The sequence below is a fragment of the Emiliania huxleyi genome, assembly GCF_000372725.1.
Source record: "Emiliania huxleyi CCMP1516 chromosome Unknown EMIHUscaffold_152, whole genome shotgun sequence".
Classification (NCBI taxonomy): domain Eukaryota; phylum Haptophyta; order Isochrysidales; family Noelaerhabdaceae; genus Emiliania; species Emiliania huxleyi.
In genome coordinates, this window is record NW_005201069.1 from 174782 (window position 1) to 188225 (window position 13444).

Consider the following 13444-nt stretch of genomic DNA (forward strand, 5'->3'; position numbering starts at 1 on the left):
CGGAGGCCTCTCTCCTGCAGGGGAGCTGCATCCCGTATTTCGCGGCCGGGCTCAAGGGCGGCGCGCGCTCGATCCCAACTTCGGGCCCCCTCGCCCGGGTCGCCGAGCAGCTGGGCATCCCTTATTTGGGGGGGCCCCTCCTCCTCCCCCCTCCTCTGGATTGCCACCCCTGGCTTTCCCCAGGGCGGCCTTTTTCCTCCCTGCCGGGGGTTTCCCCTTTTTAAACCCCGCCGCTTTTTTCCTTTTTAAGCCCCGCCGCCTTTTTCTTCCGCCTGGGCACTCCCCCCCCCCCCCCCCCCGCTGTGCTTCCCGACCGCCTCTCCTTCCCAATCGCCGCGCCCCCTCCCGATCGCCCCTCTCCCCCACCGCCCCCGCCCCAGCCCCACCCCGCCGCCCACCCCTTCGCCACAGGTGCCCACCGGGTGGAAGTTCTTTGGCAACCTGATGGACTCGGGCACGGACGCCTTCCCCGGCAAGCCCGTCTACACCCCCTTCATCTGCGGCGAGGAGTCCTTCGGCACTGGAGGAGACCACGTGCGAGAGAAGGTGAACCGCCGCCTCGCCGCTGCTGCTCGCCCCCCTGCTGCTCGCCGCTGCTCCCACCCCCCCAGCCTGCCGCCCTCCGCCGCCGCCTCCCCCCCCGCCGCCTCCCCCCCCGCCGCCTCTCCCCCCGCCGGTGGCGGCCCATCTGCTGGCTCATCCCCTGTGCCTGCTGGCTCATCCCCCGCCTGCTGGCTCATCCCCCGCCTGCTGGCTCATCCCCCGCCTCGGCATGCGGCAGGACGGCATGTTTGCGGTGCTCGCGTGGCTGCAGATCCTGGCCGCCGAGAACCCCGACCCGGCCAAGCCTGCCGCCGGCGAGCGGCCACGGACTGGCGGTTCATCACCCTTGGTGGGTGGACTCTTCAGGCCAAGCCAATCGTCGGCGTCGGCGACGTGACGAAGAAGCACTGGGAGAAGTATGGGCGGAACTACTACGCGCGGCGCGCGAGCTCGGGGGGCGGTCGAGCGGTTGGGTCGGGGTGGCGCCTCGCCACTCCCCCGGCTGCCCGTCTCAGGTACGACTACGAGGGCGTCGACAAGCCCGCCGCCGAGAAGATGATGGCGCCCGCCGCCCCGAGGCCGGCCAGGCGAGGGCAGGGCCAGCACTGGGAGGTGGACGTCCCTCGTAGGCGGCGATGGTCGAGGCGCAGCCGGCCCTGATTGGCACGACGGTCGACGGCATGAAGATCGCAAAGGCGCAGCCTGCTCGGCCTCCCGCCAACCCTTCCGGCAGCGGCTCGCCAACGCCTACCCCCACCCCTGCGGGCAGGCGGACATGTTCGAGTACCACGACCCCGTCGACGGTTCCGTCTCGAAGAACCAGGCGCCTCCGCCCCCCCCCACCTCCGCCACTTCCGCCGCCTCCGCCCTCACCACTCCCCCCCCCCTCTCGCCCCCGCCCCCGCCAGGGCGTGCGCTTCATCTTCGAGTCGGGGTCGCGCTTCGTCTTCCGCCTCTCGGGCACGGGTGTGGCCGGCGCGACGGCGCGAGCCGCTCGTGGCGCGGCCCGCTTGCGCGGCCCGCCCCTTCACCCGTCTACCCCGTCCCGCGGCTGCAGATTCGGATGTACCTCGAGGAGTACGCTGCTCCTGGCGCCGACCTGACCAAGCACGCCTTCGACGTGGTCAAGCCGATCGCGGACATCGCGCTCAAGATCTCGAAGCTCACCGAGTACACCGGCCGCACCGAGCCGTCCGTGGTCACGTGAGACCTGAGACCTCTCGCGCGCCACTCCTCGCCGCCAGTCGCGGCCGCGGCGCATACCCCTCATTTTTCCTCCCATGATCTCGCGTTCCTCTTGTCGTGGCTGTTGCTCCTGCCATCGATGTCCCCTCTCTCCGCACAGACTCTCGGCTCCCCGATGCCGAGAGATCCTCCCTCCCTGCGATTACGATGTCTTCTCCCCGTGTTCCCATCCAGTCTCATACCGATGGATTGTCACCGGGAGGAGGTGGATGATGTGGTACGTCCTTTACCTGTATGCAAAATCGCGCACAGTTTAGTACAGAAAGTCGTGGGACACGTACATAAATCATCACATCAGACACAACAGCGCGGGTCAACAGGTCGTCATCTCTCACATCAGGTCAAAAGGTGCGCACTAATCACTGCGCTGCCGATTACTGCGGCGGCAGTGGGGCTCCTGGGTGCGGCGCGTCATGCGAATTGGAATGACTCAGGCTCCCCCGCGGAAGTCGATCGAGTTTTGGCGTCCATCGTTGCGACCGGTTCCGAACCTGAAATCATCCTTCGCCTCGACACGACCGGTGCCCGGGCCGCCAGTGCCGCCGAGCGGCTTCGGCGCCACCGAGCCAACTCCAAAGCGCCAAGAGTCGGGCGGCTCCACCGATGCGGCCGCATCCCGCGTTTTCGACGCCATCGGATCGGCGCCGCCGAGAGCCGTGGGCACAATGGTGCCCGTGCCAAATCGGAAGTCGTTGACGGTGCGGGACTGCGCGGCGCGGGAGCCGGTGGGAGCCGAAAAGCCAGCGGTCGTCGCGGCGAGGAGTGAGAGCATTTTGGTTCTCCAATAGATTCCCCAAGCCGATGAAAACGAGAAAAAAAGCCCGCGCGCGTTGGGGGCGTCCTTCTCTCCTCCGCATCCCTCGTTTGGCAGGGCACACTTCCCCTCTGGGCACGGTTCGTACGCAGACCCACACTTCATGCGGCGCAGTGGATGGACATACACTGCCAGCAGAGAGCAAGCCTGGCAGCTGGGGCGGCTGGCTGGCTGGCTGGGGCTGCAGCTTCCCTAGCAGCTTCCCCTCTGAATGAAGTGGCGGGCGACGCCGCCTACATCAACAAGCAGGCGGGCGCGCAAACGCGCAATGAGCTCCTTCTCTAAACTCTCTCGCACAACACTTCGGTTTAGCACCCCGCCCGCAAAGGGTGGGGTGGGGGGAGGGGGGGACAAAAGCCTGCGAACCCCACACACTCATGCACATGCAACATGTACATGTGTAGCATGTTGTAACAGACAGAATCGCGAGGGTGACGTGATGCGATGCGACATACTTGTACGTCGAGTAGCATCGGCCATCCCCTGCGGCTGCGTTCGTTGGGGAGCGCAGCTGCTGACCGCCGCGCGTCGTCGAAAGGCGCGCGGGCTTGAGCAGGGGATGCTTGCGCTGGCGGCTCACATTGCGCTGTCGTATTGCACTCTCCTCCCCTTCCTCGGCTTCTTCATCCGGCTCACGAAGAGCATCATCCTCAACGACGCGCTCACTCTCTTTTATGCAATCGTGTACTGGGCTCCCTTCTCGTTCGTCATGAACGTCTACGCGCGCCTCTTCCTCTCACGCAAGGTTGCAACCTTCCGCAGCACCCGCCCCTCCTTCCTCAAGAAGGGCGCCTACGAGTACTCCGCCGCGACCGACATCTTCTACTCCAAAGATTACTCCAACCTGGACGACTCGCTCGAAGAGTGGGGAGCTGTCGAGTACCTGCCCTTCGTGTACAACGCGGTCCTCAACAAGTACAACACCCGACTCAACTTTAAGCAGGTCCCCAGCCTCAACCTGACCCCGCTCCTCGACCCCCACCCTGACCAGCCCCGATTCCCCGTCCCAACAGGACCTGCACGGGCCGCTGCTCGATCTTGTCGCCCACTCGACCGATGACGAGTTCCGCGTTCTCGACATCGGACCTGGGACGGGCAACTCTACGATGGACATCTCGTCCGCTCTGCGCAATGCGTGAGCACCACTCCCGAGAGCCCTCGCCCACGTGCACTCTGCCGCGACACGGCCCGGCGACGCCCGCGACGCCTCAGAAGGCCACCTCCCGCACCGACTGACTGACTCGCTCGAGATACACACTCACGGCGTGCGCATGGCTTATCGGTGACGCGTCCACGCCGGCTGCGCAGCTGCGTCTGCTGCCTTGACATCTCTGAGCGTCTGCTCAAGATGTGCAAGGAGCGCAATCCACACGCGTACTGCTTCAAGGGCTCAATGGAAGACACGCTCTTCGAGGATGGCTCCTTCGATGTCGTCTATAACTTTGGTGGCATCAACGAGACCGACATCGACAAGTCGCTCGCTGAGACGGTGCCATCTAATTGCTGCCTCCCACCTCCCGATTCTGCCATCCACTCACCGCCACCCACCTCCCTCACCAGTGGCGTATCGCCAAGCCTGACTCATTAATCGTCCTCGCCGACGAGAATTTCGACGCGACCTCGAGGCTGAGGAAGCTGTGGGTGGTGTTCATCTCCAACCTAACCTTCATCCACAGCTACTATTGGGACATGACCGCATCGCGCCCGCCCAAGCAGCCCTTCCCCAAGATTCGCCGTTGGTGCCGCCACCCCTGCCCGCCATCGCGTTGCCTCGCTGCCTTGCGCTGCCGCTCAACGCACCGCCTCGCTGTCTCGTGTCGCTCGCAGTGACACGGTCTGACGGCCTCCCTACGCGGTGTCGCAGGCTAGACTCGCATGCGGGCGAGTACGAGGTGCTCTACGACGGAGTCAAGCCCGGCCTCTTCTTCACAATGGTCATCCGCAAGACCTCAGCTAAGACCCGCGAGCGGGGTCCCCAGCCTGCCATCCCCGTCTTCCGCCTTGTTGACTCCGGTACTGTGATGGGCAAGGCGTCGGCACGCAAGGCGGCATGAGCCATAGTCCATAGACCATAGACTGCGTGGTCAGAGAGGAGAGAGGAGAGGAGAGCCCGCGGCATGGTAGCGTAGGGGGAGTTGCTGAGGAGAGGCAGACTCAAGGAGCTATCTCGACGGCGGCGCGAATCCGGAGAGGCGTTGCGCTCGGCGTACATAGAGCCGTAGTAGGGGGAGGGTCAATCGCGATGTGCACGTCACAATTATTGTGTCACAAAAATATCCAGGCGAATTTAGGAATTTGAGTATTTTGATAGGCCTCTTTCCGCACGCACAAAGACCCACACCGGTTAAACGTATATCCGAGCGCGTACCGCTATCTCACTGACTCGGCCTTCAACGCTCTTCTCGATCTTCTATCGTCACCCGCGCGGAAAGGAGAAAGCCGCGCAGCGGCACGTCGCCCACGACCCCAGCCGCGACCCACCCAGCCGCAACCCGCCGCGCTACAAGGCCATCGGACGGGCGGAGGCCTGCTTCGCCGCCGCCTCTTTCACCTTCTCGTACTCGTCGCGGATCTCCCTTGAAGAGGGCGCCAACTTGCACGCCTAACGACGCGAAATCGCCACCTCGGCTATCATCTCGGCTAGACCTCTCGGCTGCACCTCGGGCTCGACCCCGCGCCTGCAGCAAATTCTTGCGCGCAGCCTCGAGCTGGCCGAGGGCTGCGCACGCCTGTACGAGATTGCAACCTCGGCTGTGACCTCGGCGCATCTCGCCTCTGGCCGAGAGCGGCGCGCGCCTGGCCGCGGCGGTACCACGCCTTCGCCGAGCCGGCGTCGATGCCGACGGCGGCGTCGCAGGCGGAGATGGCCTCGAACGGCCTCGCCTCGCGCAAGCGGCACGCCGCCAGGTTGAGCAGGCAGGGCAGCCTCAGCGCGTCGACACGATCCGCCGCCGCCGCGTCGAGCACGGCCGGGGCGGGCTGCAGCAGCGAGAGCGCCTCTGCGTATGCGGCGGCGGCGGCGGCGACGTCCCCCCCCTTGAAGCTTGCCGTGCCCTTGCCACGCCACGCCTAGACGACCGCCCCAGCCTCGCTCACGTCTCGGCCGCCTCCACGACGCGGGCCGCGCCTCTGGCGCCGTCCGCCTCCGCGCGCGCGAGCCGCTCGCCGAGCTCCAAGTCGGGCTCGCTCCAAGCCGCCTGCTTGGCGTTCATCTGGGGAGGGGAGAGATCTCGGCTGAGCTCATCTGCCGCACGCCACACCCCTCGGCTGGTCCACACCCTCGGCTGGTCCTCGTATGCCAGACATTGTGACGCGGCTCTCGGCGGGCTCTCGGAAGCTTCTCGGAAACGGCGCCTCCGCGAGCCTCTGCTGCGCCTCGCCGGGCGTGCCGCGCCCCGCGTTGGCCTCGCGCGCCGCGCTCATCCACTCGCTGTCCGAGGCGAGCTGCGCCTGTGTTCACGCGCGCGAGCTGTGAAGAGGCGCGCACAGCTCGCCACGACCACCGCCCGACGCGGCTGCTGCGCCGCGTCGAAGTGCTGCCGCTCGTAGCCCTCCTGGTCGTCCCACGCGCGCGCGACGAAGGCGTCCCCGAGCACCTCGACCGAGAGGCCGCACTGGCGGCACACCTCGCTCGCGCGCCGGTTCGGCGGCAGCTGCTTTGCGACGCCTACGAGAGCACGCTTCCGAGGCGGCTCCCGGGACAGCTTCCCGAGACGGAGGCAGGACGCTACTCTCTCGGCGCCCTTGTCGTCGACGTACATCGAGACGCCCACCCAGCTGCTCTTGGGGGTGGGCGGCAGCAGCTGCAGGATGTCGCACGTCTGGGAGAGTGCCACCTGCGCGAGCGAGCTCCTGGATGGGTCCGGGATGGGTTCGGGATGGGAGGTCCGGTGCTCTGTGCGCGGAGAGAGCGACGCGGATGCTCTTGGCTGCGTGCTCCTCGCAGGCGGTCGAGGGAAAGGCAGTCGGCAGGGAGGCACACCACACACCTGCGAGAGCATCCGCTCGTCGGGCGGCGCGGAGTCCTTGTTCTTCTCCGCCACCTGCTGTCGCACGGACGAGACGAGCGCATCGCGCTGCGCGTCGGAGAGCTCGCCCGTCTGTCTGCGGTAGTAGTCGTTCAGCGCCTTGGTCAGCGCGCCGATGTTCTCCTACGGCAGAGAGGAGAGCGCCACTTGCGGCGGGCTGACGAAGGCGAGCGATGACCGCTCGGCACGCCGCACCTCGAGGGTGGGCGGGATCGCAAGCTCGAGCTCGGTGATGGCGCTGTCGTCAGCGGCGGGGATGAGGACGTACTTGACGGACATCGTGGGCACACTGGACCGTGACGGCCGCGGGAGCACGTTCACAGCCTTGTTATTGAGAAGAAAATACTATCGCGCTGTGCGCTGGCCTGTGAGAGGTTGAGGTGCGAGCCCTGGAGGCCCTGGGGATGGGGGGGGACTACCCGCGGGCTTAGAAGGCCCGCGCGCAGGGGGGTGGGGCATTGAGACCGGTCATGAATGAGTGCGCGACACGCATGTTGCGAGCAGCGTTGTTGATGTTTTGCGCATCGCCACTGACGGCGGCGCGCGAGAGCTGTTGCGAGTGGTGTTGGGCGAAGCCCCGGGCGCTGCCGGAGGCTGTGCCGTTCACACAAAAGCCGGTGTGTGAGAGAGATTTTTAGCAACCGCGCCATTCGCTCTCACCTGGCAACCCTGTCTGCACGTCTCGCGCGCGCGTGAACAGGGCTCCAGGCCCCAAATTACGTGTGAGTGTTAGAGTTGTTTGGTGTGTGTACTTCTTGCTTGGCCGGGGTATCATTCATGCTGAAATTCTGCAAAAACCTGGCCGGCCCCTGCCCCTACCTACCTACCTACCTACCTACCTACCTTACTTATGGGAAACTAAAAAAGAAATCACTCGTCGTGAAGGTGGGGTGGTACTATACCAACTAGAGTGATGGTTGGTGGTACTCTCCTGCAACCACAGTCCTTCTTGTGACATGGCAGGCCACTCTCAAGCCCTACAAGCATCAGATCACCCATTTGGGGAGGGTTGACATCGTGATTTCCGCGGAAAATTTCTTTTTTCGGAAAATTTCAGCTTGAAGAGAGGGAAAACCCCGACGGGAGGGCCCAGACCTACCCTACCTACCCCGGCATGATACCCGGCCAAGCAAGAAGTACACACACCTGACAAAAGCCGCACTTCACACAAAAGCCACGGACCCAAGACGCACAAGCTCTTCACACCGCACTAAATTTAGACCCAGGCGCCCTCCCATCTAGGGGTCCCTGGTCGTTTCCGCAGGCGAAAGGATAAGACGAAATTTTCATAAAAAAATCCATTGCCTCGGCGACGGTATCGCGCGTCGCTGGTCACAGCGCGTAATTCGTCTACAATTCGTCTTCCCGTTGCCCTCCCGGCCTGGCGGGTGCACGCTGCCCGCATGGCCACTGGCTCCGCCGCAAAGAGGCACCGCGCGCACGACGCGATCACGATCGGCGATGAGATGAAGCGGTGCGCGACAGCACATCGCATAGCCTTTGTCCGCGATCCACGCGCCGACCGCACTCCCAACCGTGCTCTCGCGTGTGTCCGGCGCGCCAGGTACGAGGAGGAGGCGTGCTCGTCGATCGTCGATTTGCAGCGGCCATGTGTGGTGCGGCTCGACGGCCACTGCTTCCACACATACACAAAGGGCTTCCGCCGCCCGTATGACCTGCGCATCCACGAGGCGATGGTTGCCACCGCGACCGACCTGCTCGAGCGCTTCGGCGCGGTCACCGCATACACCGAGTCTGACGAGATCTCCCTCCTCTTTCCGCCTTCGACCGCCGAGTCGCCCTCGCTGCCCTTCAGCGGGCGAGATGCGCCGAGATAGTCGAGATGTGAGGCTCGCTCGTCTCCCCCGCCCTGGGAGGAGCCGAGCACGCCGCGAGCAGGCGGCATGGCCGGTAGGCGGGTGCAGAAGATCGTCTCTGTGAGCGCGGGCTTCGCCTCGGCCCGCTTCAACCTGCACATGGCGAGCCAGCCCTTCGACGGCGAGGGAGAGGCGCGCCTCCGTCGAGCCGAGTCGCCGCCCCTTCGGACCTGGCACCCTGCTGTGAACAGAGGCGCCGCCCGCGCCCCTAGGCGCCGCTCGCCGCGCGGGTCGCGCGGAGCGACGCGCACTTTGACTCGCGCGTCTTCAGCTTGCCGGACGAGGCTAGACACTTCCTAGACACTTCCAAGACACTTCTTCTTCAGTCTGCCGGACGAGGAGCTCCTCCTTCCTCACCCGAGACCTCAACCCACCTCGCCTCTCACCTTCCTCACCTTGCCCAACACCCCACCTCAGGCCAGGCTGGTCGAGTACATGCGGTGGCGCGCCCTGCTCGACTGCAGGCACTCCACCACCCCGCCTCACTCCACCACCCCACCTCGCCGCTGCAGACGGCACCTGCCTCACGCCGTGCTCGCCGAGAGCAGGCGCAACTCCATCTCGATGCTCGCGCAGGCGCACTTTCCGCCCGCGCGGCTGCACAAGCTCGACGCCCAGGAGGGCGCTGCATCTCAGCTGCATCTCGGCTGTCCTCTCGACTGATCTCTCAGCTGCACCTCGGCTGCACCTCGGCTGCACCTCGGCTGCAACTGATCCACAAGTCCGACCCGCAGGCCGCGCTGCGCCTGCTCAAGGAGGAGAAGGGCGTCGACTGGGCGCGCGAGCCCGCCTTCTTCCGCTTCGGCACAACACGTCAGCAAGAACCAGTCTGCCCGGGCGTCTCCTCACGGAGCTGTAGCTGTGATGCGAGTAGGCACGTACGTCAAGAAGGAGCAGTTCACCAAGGAGGCCTTCAACCCGATCACGCGCGCCAAGGTGACCGCCGTGCGCACGCGCTGCGCCGCCCGCTCTTTCGAGTTTCAGCCTTCGGAGGCGCTCGGCTTCCTGCTCACGCGCTTCTGGCCCGAGGAACTCAGCCCAAATTCCGCCTCGCCGACGTCTCCAAGACATTCGAGGGGAGAGGGGGAGGAGACGGCCTGCAGGGTTTAGCGGAGTCCGGACAGCGCAGTTTTCTCTCACTTCGCTATCAAATAAAAATCACAGTGTCGTGTGTGTCCACGCGCACGGGCTCCTTCTCGCTAGCCGACTCCTTCTTTCTATAGCATGCTCCTCCTATTCTAGAGAGAAGAGACCCCCCAATCATGCTACGCCACGGCTCTCGCTATCTCGTATCGTTACAATTGGTACTGCAGCTGGCGGAGCTGGACGGCGACGGGTCCGACGGCGGTCTCTGTATCGTCCTGCTGCTCCTCCATCCGCCCTCGCGATAGCACGCGGGCAATCGCCCTCGCCGCCGCCATCGGCACGTGCGAGAGTGCACGTACAAGTGCACACGCGCGACTGGAAGATGGCGGCGCCTCGTACCCGTGTGCCACCCGAGGCAACGCCTGCCCCTGGGACTGAGCTCCCACGCCCTCCGCCAGGGCCTTCTCCTCCGTGCCTCGCCGCCGCTCCTGATTTTGCACACGTTCTTGCTCCTGCCGTTCGTACAGTTGCCGCTGCCTGACCCGTGGCGCTCCTGCCGCGGCTAGCGCGGCTGGTGCGGATGGTGATCCACCGAGGACCAAGGTGAAGAAATCGATCTGCTGCTGAATCGATTGGCTGCGATCCACACGCGGCAGAGTGTGTGTTACCTCGTCCGCCATGATCACACACCAACAGAGGGAGAGGTTGAAGGGGAGGAAGAGGAGGACGAGAAGCAAAAGCTGCACGCCTTGAGAGGATTCGTGCGCAAGAGAGATGCATAGGCCGAGGAAGAGCAGGAAGAATGAAACCCACGATAGCTTTGCGGCCGTGACTAGCCCATAGAAAGAGAAGCACAGATGGGCGACCATGCAGAGTCCCATGAGCGCTACGTACACGCCGAAATTCCATATCACGAGGGTCGCAAACGTGTAGGTGAAGCACGCGTACGCAGTCGTAGTTTTCGTGCACGGCTCAGTCAGGCGAGGCATCGCCAGAGGCAACAACGGCTGTGCTCCACGCACACCACAATCTCCACAGTCGGTTCCAAACAGACACGAGCTGTAATGAGCGCCAACGCCCCCATCGTCACAAACGCCATCGCCGGCAAACTTACACCCCGTAGAGCAAAACATCTGCGTCCGTCGGTGGCTTGTCACGTTGCGTGAGGCGTGTCGGCGGGAGAGCTCTCGCCCAGTCGTAGAGTATTGCGCGCGGCTTTGTTCGGGCGCCTGCAGGAGAAGCAACCAGACGAGCACCCACATTCGTCTGAGACCGCCGAGTGCTGCCCCCCCACACTAGTTGCGGCGCGGTCAGTGACGACGGGCGGAATCTTCGCGGGACGCGTCCACAGTCGAAAAAAAGAATTCAGTCCTTTGGCGCGCACTGTTTATAGTAATGTTACACAGGCACAGGTGATGTCAGCGGTTGATCTTTCTAATGTGATCAGCGGCCCCCCGCATGACCTGGCCGCAGCAGCCTCTGCACATCCTGCGCCGAGTCCATCTCCTCGTACTCGTCGGGCACAGCAAAGTGGCTGGCTGGCATCGCAGCGCCGCCGGCCGGCTTGACATCGGCCACCACGAGCTGCGCGTAGAGAGAGAGCGGCAGTGGCACGTTCACCTGTTTCGCCAGGTCGTCTCGCGTGACCGCTTTCTCTCGCACAGGAGGGCTGACTGACGGACTCTTGGGGCGATGCGCTCCTTCATTGGGAAAGCATCGCGCTCCGGCCAGCGTCCAAGGGCGTGCGCAGCGTCGGAAGCGTGCTGATTGATGAGCGCGAGCAGGTTGAGGATGAGCTGCCTGTGGGACATATGTATCGGATGGGTTTCATGGTTGACGTGTCACAAGAAGGTAGGGTGAGCTGCAGACGGTTCGTGCAAGTGCTCGACGTTGAGCGGCGAGTCGTGCGCCAGCCACACCTATTGGATCCGTATTGCTGCTCAACATTCCTAAAAGACGAGTCGGTTCAGGTTGACACGCGTGGCTGTGTGAGGCACACCCTCGCACGCAGCGTCGATCCCTCTTGCTCCGCATCACCTCGCTGCCGCATGCCGACGCTCTTCATCAAGTCATCGTACGTCATCGGCACCTCATCGCAGAGACGTGGGGAGATACGGCCGAGCTGTCGGGAGACAAGGGGCGCCGATACCACCGCCACCTGCATCAGCTCAGACCGCACCCCATCGCTGAAGTCGCGCCCACGCGCCGCCACGTAGCCCAAGAAGGAGCCGGAGAGGGCGTAGGCGTGCGGCCCGGCCACATTTCGCTTGGTGGTGTGCGCCGTCCGCAGTCGGGTCTGCGCCTCGTGTACCACCGTCCTGAAAGAGGCGAAATGGAGCCACGCCCCTCAGAGCATAGACGTGATTGAGTCGGAGCGCGCTCGCACGAGCAACCTAACGCCCGAGACGCGTTCGCTCTTTGGCGCGCCGCGCCAGTCGAGCAGCGGCCTGAAGCGCGGCGCGTCGGGGCGTGTTGCGCTCTGCGTACCGCGAACGCCGCGGAGCACCAGCCGCTCAAACTCGGCGTCCTCAACCTATGCATATCAAACACAAAGTGAAGATGGCGCCACTCACGATTGTTTAACCCCGGCACCCCGTCGCCGTCTGCTTGGCGCGCGGTTCGCACGGCACGGCCAGCTCTTCCTTCGCCTGCACGAGTGACAATAAAGCGGGCTGTCAAGCAGGCAGCGCAGCCTGTGGTGGAATACCTTTTCTAAGTGACACCAACTTCAAAAGCAGCACCTGTTTGAGGATGCGCCCCAGCCACTTGAAGGTCTTCTGGTCATGGCTTACGAGCGCCACGCGCGGGTCCGGCTTGGAGGCGGCGCTGCTCCCGGCGGGTGGCGGCGCGAGCAGCACCGAGACGGAGCCGCGCTTCCACCGTGGCAGAAGCGACTTTGCGTCTGCGTCGAGGCCGGTGAGCGAACCGTCGATCCGCAACCTGTTCCCGCACTTAGCAACCATGTAGGTGTCTGAGGGGAAGTGTTGCCGGAGCACAAGCCCAAACAACGGCGACGAGACCTTCCACTGCACCTGAAGGAGGTGATATTGTCAACTAGCCGCAAGTCGCCGCGTGAAGAGATGGAGCCGGCGATATGAGGAGACGCTCTCGCAGCTAGAGGCAAAGAGACCGGTGTGGGACTCGTACCTTGAGGCTGACGTCTGGCATATCGGCCAGCGCCTCCAGCGCCCTCTCTTTTAGGTCACGCCGCGGTCGCCGCTGGCCGTCACCGCTCGCCTTCTCCGCCGCACCGACGGCGTCGAAGATTGCGCGCGCGGCTTTGTACTCTAACCGATCAATACTTTCCTCCAGCATGCTCCAGCCAGCAGTGTTTTGGGCCGAGAGGTTGGCACTGCTTTCCGCCATTTCTCGCAGTGTGAGGCTCAAGCACCGCAATGATCCGCGCATTGCCGCGATATGGCCGATCGTGTTACCACAACAGTCGAGAGCCTCCCACTCGGCGGCGTGCCAGCCCGATGTAGCCGCCGCGAGAGCCGTCTCGTCGTCCTCAAATGCGGCAAGATGAGCTGGCCACCTTGCCGCCTCGGCCACCGTCGCCAGGTCGGGCTCGCAGGGCTCCACGCCGAGCCTCACCCTTGTCCTTGCGCCGTTGGCTCCGAACCATGGCGTCCATGCGCTCAGACGGAGGCGGACTATGGTTGACGTAGCATTGGAAAGGGAGCCACGATCAGAAGGGGAAGGAGCGGCCACATTGAGGCTGCAAGGGCTCCGGCGGCTGCTCCTCCGCCTGAACATTGGAGAGCAGTCGCCGCAGGCTTACTCTTGTGTCTGACACGGATCCAGAACCACGAGTCAACTGACGATAGACGGCCTGGCAGTGACAATGTCGG

General features: G+C 64.3%; 7 protein-coding genes across 7 annotated transcripts in view; 3 read left to right on the forward strand and 4 right to left on the reverse strand.

The window, feature by feature from the left end:
• EMIHUDRAFT_441403 (hypothetical protein) overlaps window positions 1-2053 on the forward strand; it is a 4191-nt gene extending 2138 nt beyond the window's left edge. The window contains exons 8-15 of the mRNA XM_005786317.1: window positions 412-546; window positions 782-841; window positions 910-983; window positions 1059-1104; window positions 1173-1238; window positions 1313-1366; window positions 1452-1526; window positions 1601-2053. Coding sequence (XP_005786374.1) covers window positions 412-546; window positions 782-841; window positions 910-983; window positions 1059-1104; window positions 1173-1238; window positions 1313-1366; window positions 1452-1526; window positions 1601-1750 — 660 coding nt within the window. The 3' untranslated portion in view covers window positions 1751-2053. The remainder of the gene's footprint in view (window positions 1-411; window positions 547-781; window positions 842-909; window positions 984-1058; window positions 1105-1172; window positions 1239-1312; window positions 1367-1451; window positions 1527-1600) is intronic.
• A 165-nt stretch (window positions 2054-2218) lies between these two features.
• Window positions 2219-2560, reverse strand: EMIHUDRAFT_229044 (hypothetical protein; the record flags this gene model as incomplete). The annotated part of the gene is made up of 1 exon (XM_005786318.1): window positions 2219-2560. One exon carries the CDS (start codon window positions 2558-2560, stop codon window positions 2219-2221), a length of 342 nt encoding a protein of 113 aa, XP_005786375.1.
• Window positions 2561-3161: 601 nt separating this feature from the next.
• On the forward strand, window positions 3162-4656 carry EMIHUDRAFT_229045 (hypothetical protein; the record flags this gene model as incomplete). The annotated part of the gene is made up of 5 exons (XM_005786319.1): window positions 3162-3545; window positions 3616-3737; window positions 3911-4091; window positions 4163-4341; window positions 4467-4656. 5 exons carry the CDS (start codon window positions 3162-3164, stop codon window positions 4654-4656), a joined length of 1056 nt encoding a protein of 351 aa, XP_005786376.1.
• A 446-nt stretch (window positions 4657-5102) lies between these two features.
• Window positions 5103-6909, reverse strand: EMIHUDRAFT_111484 (hypothetical protein; the record flags this gene model as incomplete). Its single annotated transcript, XM_005786320.1, has 7 exons — window positions 5103-5204; window positions 5262-5280; window positions 5361-5671; window positions 5915-6052; window positions 6106-6438; window positions 6592-6753; window positions 6826-6909. The coding sequence occupies 7 exons, from the start codon at window positions 6907-6909 to the stop codon at window positions 5103-5105; spliced, it is 1149 nt and encodes a 382-aa protein (XP_005786377.1).
• A 1063-nt stretch (window positions 6910-7972) lies between these two features.
• On the forward strand, window positions 7973-9491 carry EMIHUDRAFT_467671 (hypothetical protein; the record flags this gene model as incomplete). Its single annotated transcript, XM_005786321.1, has 8 exons — window positions 7973-8104; window positions 8195-8449; window positions 8546-8639; window positions 8720-8791; window positions 8925-8971; window positions 9056-9125; window positions 9242-9311; window positions 9382-9491. Coding segments are annotated over exons 1-8 (789 nt in total), but the record flags the coding sequence as incomplete, so codon positions are not given.
• Window positions 9492-9802: 311 nt separating this feature from the next.
• EMIHUDRAFT_229049 (hypothetical protein) lies at window positions 9803-10582 on the reverse strand (the record flags this gene model as incomplete). Its single annotated transcript, XM_005786322.1, has 1 exon — window positions 9803-10582. The coding sequence occupies one exon, from the start codon at window positions 10580-10582 to the stop codon at window positions 9803-9805; it is 780 nt and encodes a 259-aa protein (XP_005786379.1).
• Window positions 10583-11036: 454 nt separating this feature from the next.
• EMIHUDRAFT_111486 (hypothetical protein) lies at window positions 11037-13349 on the reverse strand (the record flags this gene model as incomplete). The annotated part of the gene is made up of 9 exons (XM_005786323.1): window positions 11037-11213; window positions 11276-11393; window positions 11463-11512; window positions 11593-11682; window positions 11752-11911; window positions 11987-12126; window positions 12335-12419; window positions 12546-12625; window positions 12741-13349. 9 exons carry the CDS (start codon window positions 13347-13349, stop codon window positions 11037-11039), a joined length of 1509 nt encoding a protein of 502 aa, XP_005786380.1.
• Between the last annotated feature and the right edge of the window lie 95 nt (window positions 13350-13444).